The 16,968-nt window shown below is 50.0% G+C and overlaps 1 protein-coding gene across 11 annotated transcripts in view; it reads left to right on the top strand.

Annotated features, from left to right (window-relative positions):
* The window catches only part of KDM2B (lysine (K)-specific demethylase 2B), a 95,049-nt gene that overhangs the window by 69,622 nt on the left and 8,459 nt on the right, over positions 1–16,968 (top strand). For 8 of the 11 annotated variants that reach the window (XM_014547041.1, XM_014547043.1, XM_014547044.1 and 5 more), the window contains 4 exons: positions 8,611–8,835; positions 15,174–15,317; positions 16,344–16,430; positions 16,596–16,865. In XM_014547041.1, coding sequence (XP_014402527.1) covers positions 8,611–8,835; positions 15,174–15,317; positions 16,344–16,430; positions 16,596–16,865 — 726 coding nt within the window. The remainder of the gene's footprint in view (positions 1–8,610; positions 8,836–15,173; positions 15,318–16,343; positions 16,431–16,595; positions 16,866–16,968) is intronic. The other 3 variants (XM_014547050.1, XM_014547042.1, XM_014547051.1) reach the window with 1 other exon arrangement.

Here is a 16,968-nt window from a genome sequence, read left to right as displayed (position 1 = left end):
CGACGAGACAGGAGGGAGACAGGAAGGGGTGCGAGCCGCGGCCGGCGCGGGGAATCCGGAACCGGCGAGTGCGCTTCGCGGCAGAGGAAGCCGTGACCCCAGATGGCAGTATTCGGCCTCGGATGGGTTTAGAAGGGAAAGCAACCTCTCTGGGGAGCAGGGGGGAGAGATCTGTATAAAACAAAAGCCCCGGGTGTGTTTGTAGCGTGAATGTACTCCGGGAAGATTCGCGTTTAGGAAGCAGGAGAAGAAAGTGGAGGTTCTACGAAGTGTAATCTGTACGGTATTTGAAACAGGACGCAGGCGATGTAGACTAGTCCCCAGAATTAAGCGTCCGATGGTTGCGTTGTCATGTGGGCATGGGACTAGGTAAGGGGCTTGTTTATAATCCTGGGTGTCTTTCCTTGATGGGATAAAGATGTTTGGGGATGTTCAGGCCTAGATAGATGCAGGGCGTTTTATCCTCCCATTAGGCGCGATTGAGGAAGTACTGTGTAGGTTGCACTTAAGTCTTATCTCACGTTATTGAGTGGCTTTACTTAGCAGAGACCAAGTTAAATTGTATGGTTTTCTGTTTGGTTGGATCATCTTCAGGCACACGTACCTTATGAGACGTTCCTGGGTCTCCCTGGTTTTAGGAATTGGATTAACTCAGAGGCAACCCAAGTGGTTTGGGAGCTTGGAACTTTGATCACGTCGGTAGGTAGCCATGCCAATGAATGGTTCTCACATTCCTGCTGCTCAGTTCACACCTCAGCTCTAGGTTTGAAGGTTTCAGTTGAGTTTGGGCGTACCTAATCCCTGCCCACAGCTGACCATTTCTCTGTGGCATCTGGTCATTCATAAGACACTTCACACAGGGTACTGCACTTTGGTGTTTCAGGATCCAGGTTCCTGTGACCTGTTTTGCTTTTGTTTTTTAATTTGGCCACGCTCTCTGGCCTTCGATAGGTGTAATGTTTGACACTGCATGAGACAAGACTTGGTATGTCTCTCTGGGCTTATAACCGTGTTTTCAGCTCCTGCCACTCCCGAGAGAGACCTCCATCAGGAGCGGACCTGTACTCCCGTAGCCAGATTTTGTTTGCCTCCTTCTCAGTCAGCCAGTGTGGCACTTGGAGTTATCAGCCATGGAAGTTCTCGAGGTTGCAATGTTCACTCTAAGATGATTTTCCCACACACACACACATTGAGGGAGAAGACCTCTAAGCCAGGTCAGTGGGCAACAGGTTTTTCTGTCCTAACAGAAAATGGCTGTCCGCTAAGATAACCAGCATTGGGAACACTCTAAGCTATGGCTCCCTTGCCTCGAGCCTCCCTACTTCTTCCTCATCAGTTTGTGGTGGTTTTTTTTTTTTTTTTTTTTTTTTTCAGTCTTGGGATTTCTTGGGCCTGCGTAGAAGAGTGGCGTCCTCCAAGGATGGCCAGGGCAGGTGTTTCCAAATGAAAGCGAGTCTCCAGGTTGCAGGCTCTAGACCCCACTCTTTCAAATAAGTCTCCTTCAGGGAGGGCTCCTCCATCCCACCCTGCCAGATGGGCTGGCACAATAGGAGAGGCCCTTCATGGGAAGGCGTGGGAGGCCTGGCATGTGGGTATGCAGGTGAACTTGCTCACCTGCTTAGTGAGAGGACCCAGTGGAGGCCCTGCCGGGAAGTTCCAGTCGCCCAGTCCATCCATCCCTGCAGCTGCGCCCAGCCCCTCCCCCACACCCCTCATCAGACTTTTCCTGCTGCTCGGGTAAAAGTGCTCGTCTCTCACCCCCACCTAAGGCAGGTGTCCAGTTCTGGGGATTTCGGGCTTCCTTAGGCCTGTTCTGCTGGGCTGGCCTGTCTGTCCCGTGCCTTCCCGCAGCGGCCTGGCTTCCCGCTGCTCCTGATGTCCGTCCTGTGGGACCAGAGCAAGGGGGTAATGTTGAGTGGAAGGAGACCCCTCCCACACTCTCTACCAATGATCACCTTAGTCTGGGCCTTCTCCCCGTCGACTTCATTTGCTTTTCCAGTGCAGAATGTGTCTGAACATTCTTCAGCTCTGCTTTTCAGTTTGAGGAGCTGCCCCTTAAAGAAGGGCTTGTTAGTGAGAAGAATTCTTGTTCCATCTTGGGTGTTTTTGTGTTTATTTTAACCCCTGAAGTGAAAATAGTTTTATTCCTTTTTAAAACAATGTTTTTATTGATTTCAGAGAGAGGAAGGGAGAAAGGATAGAAACATCAATGAGAATCATCCATTCGCTGCCTCCTGCATGCCCCCTACTGGGGATCGAGCCTGCAAACCCAGGCATGTGCCCTAACTGGAATCAAACCGTGACCTCTTGGTTCCTGGGTCGATTCACTGCTCAACCACTGAGCCATACTGGCTGGACTTATTTCTTTTCTTTTTTTTAAATATATATATATTATTTCTTTTTTTAAATAAAAATGATTATTGCTTGTTTAAAGAGATGAATAATAGAAATTTATGAAGAAAATATTTCATAAATTTATGCAGCCCTAATCACTATGTTACTCATTATAGCTTCTTAATGACATTTTAAGACAGGGGTCCTTGAATCTTCCTGAAATTATATGCAAAAGTTTTGAGGCGCACTAACCGGTTTGGCTTAGTGGATAGAGCATCGGCCTGCGGACTGAAAGGTCCCAGGTTCGATTCTGGTCAAGGGCAATGTACCTTGGTTGCGGGCACATCCCCAGTTAGGGGGTGTGCAGGAGGCAGCTGATCAATGTTTCTCTCTCATTGATGTTTCTAACTCTCTGTCCCTCTCCCTTCCTCTCTGTAAAAAATCAATAAAATATATTTTTTAAAAAAGTTTTGAGGCTGTGCCTATGTGTATGTTCCTGGGTAGAAGGTCTTTCCTCAAACTCTCCAGAAACCCATATCTTGGGTTCTGGTACCTGTGTTCTGGTGGGGTGTTTTTTTTTCTATCTCTTACTCCTTATCCTCAGCATATAAACAGACTGAAGCCTTCCCTGGGTCTATAGGTGATTGTTAAGGGGCCTCTGGTGCTGCTGAAATCCAGCTTTTCCTGGAAGGTCCACGATGCTCCAAGATTTGGGAGCAGCTATAATGTTGACATAAATCTGTTATGCAATAGAATGCAACATTAGCATGACAAAGGAACTCCACTGCTGTGGCTACCCCTTGTGGGGCTACCTGGCAGTGTGCTGCTGCTAGGGGTAGTTCGGTGGGAAACTGTCTTAATGGTGAAAACGTCCACCCAGGTTTTACAGTTTTTCTTACTGACTCCCCGTGACAGTTGAAACTCTGGCCAGCTCTCTTCTTGAAACTGTTCCCTGGCTCGGGGATGCCACACCACCTGCTGCCTTGCCTGCCGTTCTGACCATTCAGCAGCTTGCTCTTTGTCACCTGACCCTTAGATGTTTTTAGTCTTGAAGGTACTGCTTAGGACCCTCTTTTCACTCTGCCCATCCTGCCTGGACAACCTCCTGAACCATAGTTTACCACTATTGCCGATTCCCAGTTGTATGTGTCAGCTCCGGTCCCTCCTGCCTGCTGGCCACTTTCCTTGGATGTCCCATGGGTTCCTCACATTCCACAGCGGAGCCATTGTTCTCGGTCTTCTCCTAAGCCCCTTGTTCTCTTGTTGCTCAAGCCAGAAACCTCCAGGTTTTTCAGGACTCTGCCTGCCTGCACACCCCATGTTCACTCAGCCTCCCGGATCTTCGAACCGTGGGTCAGCGTCTAAAATACCTCCTGAGTCATCCCCTCCTCTCATTCCTCCGATTCATGCCTTCATAATCTTCAGCTGGACTGCTTGCTGTGGGATCCTCATCTCATCTCCCTGCCTTTCGCCTCACCCACTGCCCAAAAAATACTCCCCACATTCTTGCCAGAATCCGATTGTGTTGCTCCTGCATATAAAGTCCTTGGACGACCCTTCCAGGGGCCACCGTTTCTCATGTGGCCCACGAGGCTCTGCTGGGTTAGGCTCCTGCCACCGCAGGGCTGTTCGTCCGCAGCCATATCAAGCGATTCCTTCGATGTGTCGTGTTGTTTCACATCTCTATCTTACTCTTCCTTCTGCCTAGAATATCCACTCCCTAACCCCACCCCTACCCCTGGCCTGCAGAGTCCTAGTCCCCCTCTAAGACTTTTTGTAGTCACCACCTCCTGTGTCTGTGACACTTTTCCCAACCTCCCTCCCCAGTGAAAGGAGGCATTTCTCGGATCAGCACACCGGAGTGCAGGCTTTTGAGCCACTCTCTGGGTTCGTATCTCGGCTTCTCACTATGGCTTAGGGGAGAGTACTTGACTATGCTGTCCCTCAGTTTCCTCACTGCTAAATAGAAATGATTTCCACCTCATTGATTATTGATACAGATGATGAGGTGTTAACTTCCGATATCATCATCGTGTTGCATTGCGTTCATGTGGTTACAGTCTATATCCCCCCCACCCCCATCCCCCAGGCTGTAGCGCGTTTGAGAGTTGTGAACTGCTCTTAGTCATCTTTATAATTCCAGCATTGACTCTGGTACATAATTCCTAGCCTGAAAACACTTGGGTGGGTAGGTGGGTGGATGTGTGAGTGAGGGGGTTAATGAACAGGTCTCACGTGCGCATCACATATTCTATTGACTAGTGGTGAGTGGTGTTGAACATCTTTTTTAAAAAGATATTTTTATTGATTTCAGAGAGGAAAGGAGAGGGAGGGAGAGATGGAAACATTAATGATGAGAGAGAATCATTGATTGGCTGCCTCCCGCACACCCCCTGCTAGGGATTGAGCACACAATCCGGGCATGTGCCCTGACCTGGTTCATAGGTTGAGGCTCAACCATTGAGCCACACCGGCCGGGCTTGAACATCTTTTCCTGTGCTTACTGCCCACTTGTTTACCTGTTTTGGAGAACTAAATCCTTTGCTTATTTTTAATTTGGGATTTTTTTTTTAATTGTTGAGTTGTTCGAGTTCTTTATGTATTCTGGATACCAGCTTCTTTCCAGATACATGATTTACAAGTATTTTCTCCCATTCTGTGGTCTTTTTCATTATATAGAGCTCTTCAAGCACAACAGTTTTTAAGTTTGAAGTTCAGCTTATCTTTTTTCCTTTTTCTTCTTTTGAAGTCTAGCTTATCTTTTTTCTTTTGTTGCCTGTGCCTTTGGCGTCATCCAGAAAACCCTTGCCTAATCCAAGGCCATGAAGATTTATCCTTAAACTTTCTTCGAAGAGTTTTATTGTTTTAGCTCTTGCATTTAGATCAGTGGTTCTCAACCTTCCTAATGCCGAGACCCCTTAATACAGTTCCTCATGTTGTGGTGACCCCCAACCATAAAATTATTTTCGTTGCTACTTCATAACTGTAATTTTGCTACTGTTATGAATCGTCATGTAAATATCTGATATGCAGGATGTATTTTCATTGTTACAAATTGAACATAATTAAAGCATAGTGATTAATCACAAAAACAATATGTAATTATATATGTGTTTTCCGATGGTCTTAGGCGACCCCTGTGAAAGGGTCGTTCGACCCCCAAGGGGTCGCGACCCACAGGTTGAGAACCGCTGATTTAGATCTTCAACCCATTTTTTAGTTAGTTTTTATATGTAGTGTGAGGTAGGGGTCTAACTTTATTTTTTTGCTTATGGATATCTATTTGTTGAAAAGACACCCCTCCCTCCCCCGAATTGTCCTGACACTTGACATCTTTGTTTGAAACTGTGGCGGCAGCCGCGTTTCCAGCTTGCTTTGGCAGCCAGCTCGAGGGGTCGGAATTAAGGTCCTCAGATGAGCGGCTCCTTACACTCTTCTTTTGAGGCCTTATCTGTCATTTCTGTCATTTGCTCTGTTATTTTTTTGGATGTCTCAGCTGCCATCGAGATCCAGACGGGCTTGTTTTTCCATAGATTAGAAAGATGCTTCTCGCGATAGGAATGTGCTTTGGAAAGCACGGGAAGGTGGGCTTGTTTCAGTCACATCCTGGCTCCGGGACTCTGGCTGGATTGACCCAAGGTTTTTTCTGAGGGACGCTGAGTTTGTGGCCAGTGAGGCCACATGGAGGCCTGGCTCAGCGGCTGTTGATACCTGTCGTTCCTGAGTGGGAGGGGAGAGGCCTATTTGGATCTTGGAATTTTTAAAATGTTGTTTATTCAGTTCTTCACCAAAGAAGCTAGTCCTTGGAAGTTGGCCCCTGTGCTGCCCTCTCTACCCGACTGGAAGCTCTGGATACCCCCCCTGGTTGCTCATGTGACGACTGGAAGAGTGAGTTGTTAACAGGAGGTGTACTCTTCCGCGCTGTGAAGAGAGGGAGAAACCGTCCTGGTTTCCATTTCTCTGGAAGCACATGTGCTTCTCTGCACCTCCTGTTGGCGACCACCATACTAAGGGTGTCGAGGCACTAGCTGTGAACCCCTCCCAGGGGTGTGCGCACTCTGGGGGGCTCTCACCCTCTTTGCCTTTAGTCCTGGTCTGCAGTATTCCGAGCATGGCTTGAGGGCATGCACAGCCTCTGCTGACTCAGCGACCAGGGGCAAGTCACTGAACCTCCAGCTCCAGTTTCCTCATCTGAACAACAGCATCTCATTGGGCTATTATTGGGAAAATTAGGGAATATCACACGTGAAATATGAGCGCAATAGTGCGTACTCAGCAGATAGCCACCTTCTCTGCTGTCAGCGTCCTTGTCATTGCTTAGTTTTTAGGCCCGCGGTCTCTTATGTTCCATTCTCAAATCCAAAGGCTCTAAAAACTGATCTTTTTTTTTAACTGCTCCTCTGGCAGCAAGACCTGACCTGCACAATATGTAGGCCAATTTGGCATTATCGCTGCGAAATGTGCAACTCGGGGGTGGCCCAGGTCTTCCTGGGATGCTGTGCAAGGACAGTGCAAGGAGACTGTGAGACCCTTCGCCGCTCAAAGGAAGAGTCACCGGTGTTGAGGCTGCCCCGGAGGTGGGCAGGCATGGCTGAGCTGGGTGTGGCTTTGTGGGAGATGAGGACAAAAGGGTCCGGGGAGCCGGTTTAGCATCCCCCTCCCCTCTGTGGAGTTCAGAGCACATTGAGCTGGATTAAGATCAGAGCAGCAGCACCTCGTGGAGTGGGCCCCACAGTTGTCAGAGGCCTTGCGGTCTCCTTGAATGCTACAGGCTGCTGGGAAAATAAAGAAAATGGATGAGGGTGAGGCTTTATTCGCGGAGCAAGGTGGACTGTTTCTCTTCCTGAGGTGGTTGTGCGTTTCCCGTGGGGTTGGGGGAGTGGTGTGTCATGGGAGGGTAAGGAGGGCCTCAGCATAGTCAATTAAAATGCAAAGGCTGGAGCTGGACTGAAGCTTGCTGAGTTGGCTGAGAAGGGGCTTTGAGTATTAACTGCCATTCATATCAGATAGTTTGGAGATGAGTCATGGTCTCTCTGACAGAGGGGTGAGCCATTCTCCAGCAAACGCGTGCTACTTAGACAAGACACACTCCGCATCCTGGTCCTTCCCTCTTCCGATCGTAGGTCGACAGGGGACCTCAGCAGACAGCGTCCCCCAGGGGCTGAGCAGGCGCTCCACCACAGATTCTCGTTTGCAGGAGGCTCTGGGGCTGGTGGCCAGCATGCAAGGGCCTCTGAGCAGGACACTGGCGCGTTCACTGTTTAGCATTTAATTTACCTGCTGTTTCCTTCTGAGTCACGGGGGAGGAAGGGTTTGGAGCCCATTTCGAGAAGGTCTCGGAAGTCAGGGCTCCGTAGGGTTACTGTCTCGTTCTCCTGGGGGTCCGTTTGGTTTATTGAGTGCATTCTATGTCCATCGTCTTGTGGAAGGAAAGCGGTGACAAGACACCCTTGATCCCTGCCTTCCTGAGCCCCTTGTCTCAAAGGGAAGGCCTGCTGACAGGCAGGGATGATAAGTGCTGTGAGGGGCCGTGCAGGGTGGTCAGGGAGCCCTGTGGGAAGAAAGCAGTGTGTGGCTGGGGCCTGCAGGAAGAGTAGGCGGTAGCCGCGTGGCGTGGGGAGGGTGTTCCTGGCACAGGGAACAGGCTGACCGCTGGCCCCGTGTGGCCTCTCTGGGGAGGCACAGTCACAGGGCCTGCCCTCCAGCGTGGGGCCGCGGGAGGGTCTTGAGCCACAGCGTCCGTCAGAAGCCGGAGTGGCCGCGGTGTTAGGTTCCTGGGGCTGCCATACGAAGAACCACAGCTGGGTGGTTTAAAGCAACAGCAACTTAAGTCTCTCGCAGCTCGGAGGCCCGAAGTCTGCCCTCAAGGTGTGGACAGGGCCGTGCTTGCTCCCAAGGCTGTAGGCGAGGATCCTTCCGCATCTCTTCCCGCTTCGGGCACCGACTGGCATTTCTCGGCTCCTCGAGGCATCACATCGCTGGCTTCTCCCTGTGTCTTCACATGGGCTCCCTCTGGGCTGTGTCCAAATTGCCCCCTTTCACGCGGACACCAGTCATGTTGGGTTGGGGTCCATCCGATGACTTGGCTTTAATTCGGTTACCTCTGTAAAGACCCTGCCTGCACATAAGGTCCCATTCTGAGGTCCCGGGGTTACACGCTGACATATATATATTTTTTGGGGTGGGGGGGTACAAGCCAACCTGTACTGCCGTCTGCTGGGGGTCTGGCCTGCCCTGCAGCCTCGCATTTCACCGGTCCTGTGTGTTCTCCTGCAGAACCGGGCCATAGGGAGGCCCAAAGGGAAGCTGGGCCCCGCCTCCGCGGTGAAGTTGGCTGCCAACCGGGCCACAGCGGGAGCTCGCCGGCGCCGGACGCGATGCCGCAAGTGCGAGGCCTGCCTGCGGACCGAGTGCGGCGAGTGCCACTTCTGCAAGGACATGAAGAAGTTCGGGGGCCCCGGGCGGATGAAGCAGAGCTGCATCATGCGGCAGTGCATCGCGGTGAGTGGCACGAGGGGCCTCCCGGCGCCGCAGGACCGGCGCTCCTCTGCAGTAGACCCGGCGCCGCCCTACACCGGGCCGGTCTGTTTCTCTGCTTACAGAGAAGGTTCCCGCAGCAGAAACTCCCGAGAGACGCGCCCTCGGGAAAGAAAGGGGCTGCGATGAGTGCTGTTTTCAGATTCCACAGGGCAGAGCTTCCTGCCATGTGCGCGGGCTCCTTTTTCTTCATCGTCTGATGGTCTTACACCTCCTTCCTCCCCTGGATGACCGGGTGCTTTGAAGTCTCTGCCGTTAGGGAGGTTAGGGCAGCCTATCCCGTCTGTGACCCCGTTGCCAGCATTTATGATCCAGCTCATGTAGGCCCTCCCTTCCTTCCTGTCCTACCTTCAAAGTCCGAGGTCTGGGTGGAAGGTCAGTGCTCCTCCTGAAGGGGCAGCCCTCGAGAAAGAGGGCTGATTTATGGGGCTCTGGGCCGCCTCAGAGCCTGGCCAGCCCTCCCCACCGCCTACCTCCCCTCGCCTCGGGCGGTGCCCCAAGACAGGTCAGTGGACACAGGCTCTGATAACTTGGCATGGCCCATGGTCTGCCTGTGGGTTCCCTCCCGCATGCACCCATGCAGTCTGCTTTCCCTGGGGTGCTGCTTTCAAGGCCCGGGGGTCCTCCCTGTGGGGGTAGGGACAGGATCCTGGGCGAGCTGCTCCCAAGGCCCAGCCTGGCATCCGCGAGCCTGCTGTGCCCTCCAAGCCCAGGGGCACCTCCCCCTTGTCCCTCGACAGGACACACTGTGTTTTGTTTTTTATTGTAAAAAATACATAACAAAATTTACAATTTTAACTTTTGTTTTTTTGGCAAAATAAATATATTTTTGTGCTATATTCAATACATATGTATAAGGATTTTGTGGGGGGTTTTTTGCATAAGAAACATTTTATTCGTACTTAAACTTACTAAAAGTCGATAAGCTCTAATAAATTATCACAATATATTTTCACTTTCTTTTTTCAAAATTTTAGTGTTACTTGTACTTATTTCCTAAACGAATAGGCAAAAATCCACTCCCCAATCCACACAACCAAATAAACAGATATATCAATTTCAGTGCACAAATAAAACATTTTTCTTCTGATCAAACAGGTGGTTTATGTTCACCAATTATTTTTTATCTCTATTTTTTTTAAAGGTTTTTTGGGGGATTTTTAAAATATAGTTTACATTCAATATTATTTTGTATTGGTTTCAGGTGTACAGCGTAGTGGTTAGAGTAGACAATCATCTACTTTACACAGTGTTCCCCCTGATAATGTCCAGTACCCATCTGGCCCTGTATATAGTTAGCACAGTATTATTGACTATATTTCCTATGCTATATTTTACATCCCCATCATCTTAACCAGTTTTAAGTGTATAGTACAGTCATACAACCTATATGCCCATTGTTGTGAAACCGATCTCTGGGACTTTTTCATCTTGCCAAATGGAAACTCTATATCCATTAAACCACAACTCCTCTTTCCCCCTCCCCACCCGCCAACCCCTGGCAGCCACCTTTCTACTTTCTGCTTCTCAGTAGGACTACTTTAAAAGCTGCATGTGAGTGGAATCAGACAGGGTTTCTCCCTCTGGGACTGGCTTATTTCATCCAGCATAATCCTCTTAAGGCTCATCCACGCCGTAGCCTGTGATAGGATTTCATTCTTTTTAAAGGCTGCATGCTATTCCATTGTGTGTTATCTACTGCATTTTCTTCATTCTTTCCTCTGTCCTTGGACATTAAAGTTGCTTCCACCTCTTGGCTATTGTTAATGATGCTGCGATGAGCATGAGTGTGCCCATACCTCTTTGAGGTCCTTTTTTGAATTCTTTTGTATATATTCCCAGAAGTGGGATTGCTGGATCCTATGTAGTTCTATTTTTTTTTTTTTTTTAAGTTTTTGAGGAACCTCCACACTGTTTTCCATCGTGGCTGCACCATTTCACATTCCCACCAACTGAGCACGAGGGTTCCAGTTTTCCCCACGTTTCTTGTTTTCTCCACAATTTCTCGTTATTTTCTGTTTGTTTTTATTTTATTAGAGTGGCCATCCCAGTGGGTATGAGGTGTGATATCTCATTACGGTTTTGATTTGCATTCCCCTGATGATGAGGGATATTGAGCTTCTTTTTGTAGGTTCAATACGTGATGACGTCCGTGGGGCTTTTTTGGAGAAATGACTTGAAGTCCTTTGCCCAATTTCTAAATTGGATTGCTTATGTTTTTGTGGTTGTAGTGGGAGCCCTTTGTATAATTTGGACATTAACCACTTATTCACATAAATGATTTGTAAATATTTCCTCCCACCCATAGGTTGCCTTTTCACTGTTGATTATTTCCTTTGCTGTGCAGAAGTTTTTAAGTTTCATTGCTTCTGTTTTTGTTACATGTACCCAGGTCATTTGAATGGATTTCAGGGAATTTGAGATCCCCCTTGAAATTAAATACAGATTTTTATCTGTGTGCATGCGTGGGTGCATTTTTGTAGAGAGGTGGTCCATGTGACTTGTTGTGTTCTGTCGGGATTTGAGAGGTTGTCTGTACAGACTGTTGTTTTTGAAAACAGTGTCACCTAAAACTGGGTGTGTTGGCCATGACCTGGGACTGTCTCTCCTTTTTAGCCTTGTTTTTTCTCTTCCACCCTCTCCCTCCCGCCCAGTGTCCCAGGCCCAGTTAGAGGAAACCTGTCTCTGCTATCACCTATTCTTTTTATATATATGTATTATTGATTTCAGAGGGAGATAGAGCCCAAGCCAGTTTGGCTCAGGGGATAGAGTGTCGGTCCTGCGGACTGAAGGGTCCTCCCTGGCTCCTGCAGGAGGCGACCAATTGATGTGTTTCTCTCACGTCAATATTTCTCTGTCTTACCCTCTCTCTTCTAAAAATCAATGAAAAATATCTTTGGGTGAGGATTAAAAAAAGAGAGAGAGAAATAAAACATCAGTGATGAGAGAGAACCATCAATAGGCTGCCTCCTGCACACCCCACACTGGGAATTGAACCTGCAACCCGGGTATGTGCCCTGACCAGGAATCGAACCATGACCTCCTGGTTCATAGGTCGACGCTCAACCACTGAGCCACACCAGCCAGGCCTGTCACCTCTTCTTTGCTGTTCTGGTCCTAGTCCGGTACCTGGCACAGTCAGTGCTGGTTGAAGGAAACCTCACATTTATGTGTCTCCTCCTTCCCACCCTGATGTGGCTTTTGGAACTGATTGCAAATGCAGGCTTGGCATGACTGGCAGGGGGAGGGGGGTATGGGGGAGGCTTCTTACTCTTCTTCCAGCCCTTACACTTTGTCGGATGTTTCACTACCCGTCTTCCTTTTCTGGGCCTTCTCTCTCGAGGTGCCAGAGCCTCCCTCTTCCCTCAGCAGCCTTCCCTTTGCCCCCTCTTCCCACAGCAGCCTTCCCTTTGCCCCCTCTCCACGAGGCTTCCCCGCAGACCTGATCCCTTCCCACCGTCCAGCACCATCTCCAGTTCCTGGGCTTCCTCTCCTGGATCTGTGCTTCCTTTTGTTTCTACCTCTCATCACTCTTTCCATCAGACGCCTACCCCATCCTAGACCAGCACCCTCAGTGTGTCCCAGTGCGCTCCCCTCTTCTCTCCTCTCTGAGCCCAAATTCCCCGGCTCTGTGCCTCCTCCAGCACCGCCTCTGCTGCTCCCGGTAACACCTGGACACGACTTAGCTCCGTTTCCCTAGAATTCCTGCATGATCTGCCTTCATCTTCCTAAAAACCTTGAGGAGCAGCTGTCTCCCTCATCACTGTTCCCCTCTCGGCCACTTGCTTCAGGCTTTAGCAGATGTTCCTTAAGTATTTGTTGCAGGAATGATGATTCTCTTACCTTCCTTATGTTCTATTTATTTGAATTTCAATGTTTGTGCCATTTTGTAGATTTTTTTCCCACTGGGATGTACAGTGGCGTATATATCTGTATATCCCTGCGTATTCAAAGCTCCTCTAACTCAGTTTATTAACTGTTGCCTGTGTGGTTCCTCTAGATCCCTGTGCCAGGTGCTGGGAGGCAGGTGTGTAGAAAGGCAGCGTGTCAGAGCAGGGGGTTTAACGGCCTTTCCCCTCTTCAATATCATGAGGACCCAAAGAGCTTTTGCTTCTGTGGCTTATTTACTTATTAAAATGACTATATTCAGAATTAACACTGAACTCATTAAAAAATAATAAGAAATCCACTTCATGAAAACATAAATAACATTTGTATGAGAAGTAACTACATCTTCCAAACAAAAATGGTTAGTGGAAAGAATGGCAATGTGTTCTGTTTTTGTAAATCTCTTTCATGCCTGGTCCGTTAGAAAAGACCTGGATGTTCGTATCTGTTTCAATATTCATTGTATTGCGATGTTTTAGAGGAACCATATGGGGACTGTCTGGCCTCATTCAGGTGCGTGGCTGAAAGGCAGGAGTGTTTTTAACGGTCATTTCAGATCATCGTGGGTATTTTTTCAGGTATTCCACCCGCACTCAACCCTGGCAGTTTCTTAAAGGTTAATTGTAATGTGGACTCTGAAACTGTTATCAATGAACTTTTTCGTAGTTACCTAAATGTCATTAGTTGTTCTTGCCCCTGAAATAGCTCTTTTGCTCATAGATGATGTTGCAACATCATGCTTTAGCCATTTAGAAAATACTGGTGCCCTGAGTTACGCAGCTTTTCTAAATATTGGTGCACAGCGTTGTACAAAAAAAACAACAACACTCAAAACCACATTTGCTAACACTGCTACCAATCGCGTCAGGAAGGTCTTTGGGAAGCTGTTGGGTTCATAGTGGCTAACGTAAGTTTTCCGAGATTCTAATTTCTGTTTGAAAATTAGCATCGTATCATTTGCAGCCCAAGCTGTAAGTTATTTCTCTGGAAACGACAGGCTCCCTTGTTTCGTCTTTGAGGAAATAATGCCCATATCCATGGGCTTTTCTAAAAGTCCTTCCAAGTAGATGATGTTCTGGAGGAAGTGGCCAGTGAGCCCTCAGCTTGGCCACGTGGGTGCTTCTGCTTCAGATGGCCCCCGCTTGGCATGCGGCAGAAGCACTTCCCTATTTTGTCACACAGAATGGTAAAGGGATCAAGGGCCAAGGTTTCATTTATTTGTTTTATTTTATTAAACTTATCTTTATTGTTGAAAGTATTACAGATGTGTCTCCCCTCTGCCCCCATTGACCCTCTACACCCTGCTCCCTCCCCTCCCCAGGCCTTCACCGCACTATTGCCTGCCCATGGGTTATGCATATATGCACATAAGTTCTTTGGTTAATCTCTTTTTCCTGCTCCCACCTTTCCCTCTGAAATACCTTAGTCCGCTTCATGCTTCAGTGTCTCTGGATCTATTTTGTTAAGGGTCAATGTCTTAATAAAATTAACCATTTTTGCTGCTTCATCAAAGACACTCTTAAATGAAACTGGTGATCTTTTTAATGACTGCGTGGCCAGGAGTAGCCCAGTGACTGCCAGTGCACTGTGAGCCCTGCCCCGTCTAGTGCCATCACCCAGCAGCGCATACCGTCAACACTGTGAAAAAGGCAGATAACGTCTTAGTATTGTTCTTTTTTATTTTTTTAAATATATTTTATTGATTTCAGAGAGGAAAGGAGAGGGAGAGAAACATCAGTGATGATAGATAATCATTGATTGGCTGCCTCTTGCACGCCCTCTACTTGGTATGGAGCCTGCAACATGGTCATGTGTCCTTGACCAGAATCGAACCCGGGACTCTTTAGTCTGCAGGCCGATGCTCTATCCACTGAGCCAAACTGGCTAGGGCTTAGTATTGTTCTGAAGGGAGTTTTGACTTACCTCCCAGTCCTCCTTGTGAAGGTCTTGGGGACCCCGGAGTCCATGGCCCAGGCTTTGATACCCCTGGGGAAATGCAGCCCCAGCCCCCACAGAGCTGGACTCACTCCCCACCTCCTCCAGGTCTCCTCAAGTGTGAGGCCCTCCCTGACCTCCACGTTTCAGACTAGCCCGCCTTCCACCCCTGGCCCTGGCCCTGGGCCTGCTTGCTGTATTTTTCTCCATATCCCTTGCCACCATATAATATACTGTATTCTCCACTTTGTCCTCCTCCCTCCAGTAAGATTCAAGCTCAGGATGGCAGAGGCGTTTATTGCTATACTCCCAGCGCTATGAGTAGTTAGTACCTGGCGCACAGAGGTAGTCGTGTTAAGTCTTTGAATGAGTGACTGAGTGAATGACAGTGGCAGGCCGGAGGAGAGTAGCTCATGCCTTTGCCCCGTTCCCCATGGGGTCCCGGCCCCTGTTGACTTCTGCTCTCCCCGGTTCTCCAGCCAGTGCTACCCCACACCGCCGTGTGCCTAGTGTGTGGCGAGGCGGGGAAGGAAGACACGGTGGAAGAGGAAGAAGGCAAGTTTAACCTCATGCTCATGGAGTGCTCCATCTGCAACGAAATCATCCACCCTGGATGCCTTAAGGTGAGCGGCCCCGGGGGGCACCTGGCTATGCTGCTCGACACCCCTCCTCGGGGCCTCTAGTGTTGGTGAAGCTTGGGGGGCAGGGGACACTTAGATTCTTCCCATGGAGGACCCTCACATCTGGGGGATTCTGTGTGTCAGATACGAGCTGAGGGCAAGAAGGGTCTGGAGTAGCTCAGACCTCAGGCACAGGTGCAGGGCTCCCCCCACCCCCAGGCAGTACCTCAGAACTACAGAGTTTCCAGAGGCTCCACCTGGGCCAGAGGGCGACGCTGGCTGGTCAGGCTGCTTGCTGGGACCCTGGCTCGGGGCTTCTGACAGAACCGGGGCCTGGCCAGGTGAGGGCCCATAACACTGGGGGGGTGTGTTCCTGGGTGCCGGGGACCTGCCCTTGGTGTGTGCAGCAGGGCTGCCGTCTGGGGGCGGCCGTGCTGTACCTGCCTGTCTCGGGCAGCAGGTTCTTCCTTTGAAAGGAAGAGACTGTTGTGGGCTGGCACACAGCTTCTGTCCCAGGAGAATGTCAACATACCTGGCACCTCCCTGTCAGCTTGTGTGCATCTGTGTGTTGTAAAGAGGTCAGGGTGGGCCTGCCCCAAATGGTACCTCGGCCCTGAGTGTCCCCTTTCCCTGGGTGGCCTAACCGGTCTGTTGTGACGCTCGCCGCCCCCTCTCTCTCACACACACACAGACTCTCACTCTGAAGGGGACGCTTTGCTGTTCCCAGACTTTGGAAGTCAGACCACCACGACTTAATTGCCTGGTTACTTCTCTCTCCCAGATCAAAAGCTCCTCCAGGGAGGGGTCAGCAGGTCTGACTTGCTCACACCCAGCACCGCCCAGTACAGGGCTAGTGAATGAATTCAGAGTCACCTGTCTTAAGCACTCTTGTTTTCTTTTAGCCAAAGATGGGCTGGAAATGGCATTGGGGATGGGGGATGGGGACGAGGTGGGGGGGAAATTAATGCTCCTGGCAGAGGTGGCCTCTTCCAACCCCCTCCCTGTTTGCTGACTGGCTGTCCCTGGCAGATTAAGGAGTCAGAGGGCGTCGTCAACGATGAGCTTCCAAACTGCTGGGAGTGTCCGAAGTGTAACCACGCCGGCAAGACCGGGAAAGTGAGTGCCGGGCTCCCAATCCCAGGGGTCAACCCGGGAGGGACGGGCGGACGTCGGCCTTGCCAGTCCAACCTGTGCCCACATGGTTGGCTGGTGGGTGCTCTGGGCTCAGGGCAGGGCACTCGTCCAAAGATATACAGTGCGCCTGTCCCTTCTCTCTTTTTGGCCTACAAGCAAAAGCGTGGCCCTGGCTTCAAGTACGCCTCCAACCTGCCCGGCTCCCTGCTCAAGGAGCAGAAGATGAACCGGGACAACAAGGAAGGCCAGGAGTCGGCCAAGCGGAGGAGCGAGTGTGAGGAGGCGCCCCGGCGCCGGTCGGATGAGCACCCCAAGAAGGTGCCCCCAGACAGCATCCTGCGCCGAAAGTCAGACGATGTGCACCTGAGGAGGAAGCGGAAATACGAGAAGCCCCAAGAGCCGAGTGGACGCAAGCGAGTATGTCCTGGGAGGGGAGGGGCGGGACGCGGGTGGCCTAGCCGGTCCCAGGGAGAATTCGGGACCCTGGCCTCTGGCTGCCCTGAGCAGGTCCTGAGAGCCC

The sequence above is a fragment of the Myotis brandtii genome, unplaced genomic scaffold, assembly GCF_000412655.1.
Source record: "Myotis brandtii unplaced genomic scaffold, ASM41265v1 scaffold463, whole genome shotgun sequence".
Classification (NCBI taxonomy): Eukaryota; Metazoa; Chordata; class Mammalia; order Chiroptera; family Vespertilionidae; genus Myotis; species Myotis brandtii.
The sequence above is the reverse complement of the archived record's forward strand: the minus strand, read 5'-3'. Positions and strand labels throughout refer to the sequence as shown.